This window comes from Phytophthora parasitica, assembly GCF_000247585.1.
Source record: "Phytophthora parasitica INRA-310 unplaced genomic scaffold supercont2.74, whole genome shotgun sequence".
NCBI lineage: Eukaryota > Oomycota > Peronosporomycetes > Peronosporales > Peronosporaceae > Phytophthora > Phytophthora nicotianae.
In genome coordinates this window covers 43,104-46,423 of record NW_008649060.1, presented here as the reverse complement: position 1 = coordinate 46,423, position 3,320 = coordinate 43,104, and the positions used below count along the sequence as shown (strand labels likewise).

Here is a 3,320-nt window from a genome sequence, read left to right as displayed (position 1 = left end):
AGGCAAGATCTGTCGACTTAGGCAATTCCAGCGATTTGTTCGAGATTGTTAGCCCACCCAAAGCCAGAGGACGACCGAAACAAAAGCCAAAAGCAGTCAAAGCAAAAAGGAACCTCGCTATTACAATGGTCCAAGAGGACCTGGACATGCACGAAAACCAACTCAACCTTGTGTCAGTGTATGAAATACTTGAGGATGCGCCAACCTTCACTTCTTCTCACGTGAGGCTGCTCCAGTTTAAGCTCTTCAGGTTTTTATCGAAGGTGAAGCCCCCGATTGCTCACGAGATTTCAAAGTTACCTGCAACCAAACCTTTGATAAGACCAGATGAAATTTGCAGGATTTTTCCTATGGAGTTGATTAAGAAGTGTATGGCGAAGGTCACAGCATACCAGAGGAAACATCCGCGTGTCCAAGAATTGGACATTGCTTTCGAGATTGTTGGAATTGGAGTATTTGCGAACTCAACGGTGGCCCTCATGAAACGATGGCATACCGCTCGTGAAATCTTGAAAAAGGTTGAAAGGACACTGATGTGGATAAATCAGTTAGATTTCTCGCGCCTAGCAAACAATGCTTCGTTTAATGCAACTGCCGACCCAAATCTACCTGAAAAATTGAAGAACATACCAATTTTTTCTTCCCAGGTACGTGATATTTGTACTGCAAATTGATTAACGCAACTAATAGTATCGTACTAAATGATTAGAATCATCTGCTGGATTTGGCTGCCAAAGAATGCCTTACTGAAGACACATTGCATTTGGTTTTGTCGAAGAAATTTGGTGGTGACCCGAACGTAGTCGTATTCAATGCTGCAACTCTCGGAGCTGTCGTGAACGGAAAAATTGAGACGGATAAGGAAGTAATTCGCAACGCACTGTCTGGGCTTTCGAAGGAGACGATTCTCTTTCCCATGAACTGCAACGGAAACCACTGGTGTTCCGTGATGATGGATCTCAACAAGGGCAAAGTGCTAGTGTACGATTCCAGTTCGTCTTCCTACTTGTGTAGCGTTCGTGCCGTGGCGCAGACGCTGATAACGCTGCTGCCAGAGAGAGCACAGCCGAGCGTACGTGTCGGCACTTGCGAGTCGGGTTTAGGAGTCCAAGTCGATAGCTATAACTGCGGCGTCTACGTACTTCTAGCATTCGAGATTTTCTGTGGTGCCGAGCCACTCGGACATGTGGATAAGAAGACACTGCAGTGCCTTCGTTATCGCTATCTCCGTATGTGCATGGAAACTTAAGGTAGCCGGCTAGGATTAGCTTATGAGCTCCATTCATAATCTCTTAATACATAAGTTCATAACATTTACGTGCTGTATTGCAAGTCGTGTGGGGCAATGCAATCTCCATTCTTAAACGCAGATGTGGTGCAAATGAGCTAGGCCTAGCATGAACGACTTGGTGTCTGCACTCAGCGAATAAGTCCGTTCGCTTTCACGACAATGTGCTGAGCCACACAGCCCATACACCATTTTTTGAGCCGTTTCTTTGCATTCTCGCTCAGCCAACATCCGGGTATACGTATAGAGACCTGAACTGGCTTCTTCCGTTTGGGCACCGTTTGCGTACTATACGGGCGTCCGACGGGCATGTTTGGGCGCCGGATGCGTCTAACTGGGCGAGGTTGGGTGCAAATGGCTCGTCTCAGAATTTTAGTTGGGCGCAGCAACACGTGCCTAAAAAAATTGTGTTTAGAGAGTAACACCGCCTATTATTCCTTTTGGGCGTATGAGTAAATATGGTGCGTACAACTCTCGGTCGGCCATGGCGTTCACCACGGCGAAACCTAGATGGGGGCTTTAAGGCGGATATGGATTGCAAAAGTTGTGTTTGCGATCTCTGGTCTATAGGCAAATTCCCCATGTAGTCCATCGCACTTCATAGGGCTTGCCACGACTGTGCCGTCGACACCAACAACCCAACATACTAGTGACTGGGTTGATGCTGGCGCGGCACTGATTATTTAGCATGTACTGAAATGCAGAAGCCGATATGTTTTTATTGCTGAAAACACCTTTGTGCAACCGTTTATACTGGTCGGGTTTAGTTTTTTTTTTCGAGTTAGGGCCTGATTCGAAGAAAAAGAAACGATGTCTAAGCTGGAAAGTGAAACAATCGATCCTCCTAGTGGAAAATATAACGGGGATTGTGTTTAAGTAATTCGGTGGATTGAGGATACTGCATCAGTTATAAGTGAAGACCAGAACGGAAGTCCAAAGGTGGAGTACATGCTCAAAAGACCGATGCTGACAAGCACAACAAATATTTGAGTATCACAATAACGGCAGATTAGCACAATAATCTACTGGTCGACACCACAAAATTTGGTCCTACACATTAAATTTTGACAAAGAACATCACAAATCGGTTGGCCACCGTAAATGTTGTGGCCGACACAAGATCGGTGTCCAAGGTACCACCTGCTACTTTCAGTCTCCCTTGAAAACCATCTACCCCTTCGACTACATCTACCCACCACGATGCCCACCTCTCACGCCTGGCAACTGCTCTGTAGCGAGCTCTCTGAAGGTGACGCGGACTTGCTGCTGCTGAGAATGAAAGCCTACAAGGCCATCAAAAGCCAACTCATGCCCTGCGCCGTGTGTGCGTTAGCATCGCCGCATTCAATGCGTTACAAAACCCTAAGCTGTGTGTGCAAGCAGTGCAAGGCGGTGTGACCGTTTATAAAGTGCTCGTGGCGTTCCAAGGTGCTGGTCTGCCAGGAAGCCAATACGGTAACCATACGCGAGCTTGGGAAGCACTTCTCTGCAGCTAACCCACGCAGCAAACCCTCCATTACACGAGCACAACGGACGTTCATCCACGGCATGACTCGCGAAGCCTAACACCGCTCTGAATTCAACACGCAATGTCGCGCAATTTCTCGCTGAGCCTACAAGACCTGCCCGAATTACGCAAAGTGCAAAATTGTGTTAGCCATTTTCGGCGGACCAAGCTCAGCGAAGCAGAAAGTGATGTTTTCTACGTTTCCCCGAGAGGTCGACATCAGCGTCAAGTGTTTTCTGGGCGACGGTTCGGACGACAGGCCATTCGTTGTTGGCGTTACGACAAAGCCACTCCTACGCTCGGCAAACCGCGACCCAGCCTCAGTTATCCTGCATGTGGACGCGACATTCCAGTTGGACCAAGTAAGCTACCCGGTTATTGTCTGCGGACTTTGCGATGGGTCGCGTCGGTTTCACTTGCTGGCTCTATTTCTTACGTCTCAGTTGGAAGAAGCTCACTTCTTTAGTGCATTTGCTGCACTGCGTGCTATGTTTGCTCAGGTGACTGGCGAACGACTGAGTGTGC

At 47.9% G+C, this 3,320-nt stretch overlaps 1 protein-coding gene across 1 annotated transcript; it reads left to right on the top strand.

Moving 5' to 3' along the window:
• Positions 1-125: 125 nt before the first annotated feature.
• Positions 126-1,249, top strand: PPTG_17719 (hypothetical protein; the record flags this gene model as incomplete). The annotated part of the gene is made up of 2 exons (XM_008915676.1): positions 126-647; positions 710-1,249. 2 exons carry the CDS (start codon positions 126-128, stop codon positions 1,247-1,249), a joined length of 1,062 nt encoding a protein of 353 aa, XP_008913924.1.
• Between the last annotated feature and the right edge of the window lie 2,071 nt (positions 1,250-3,320).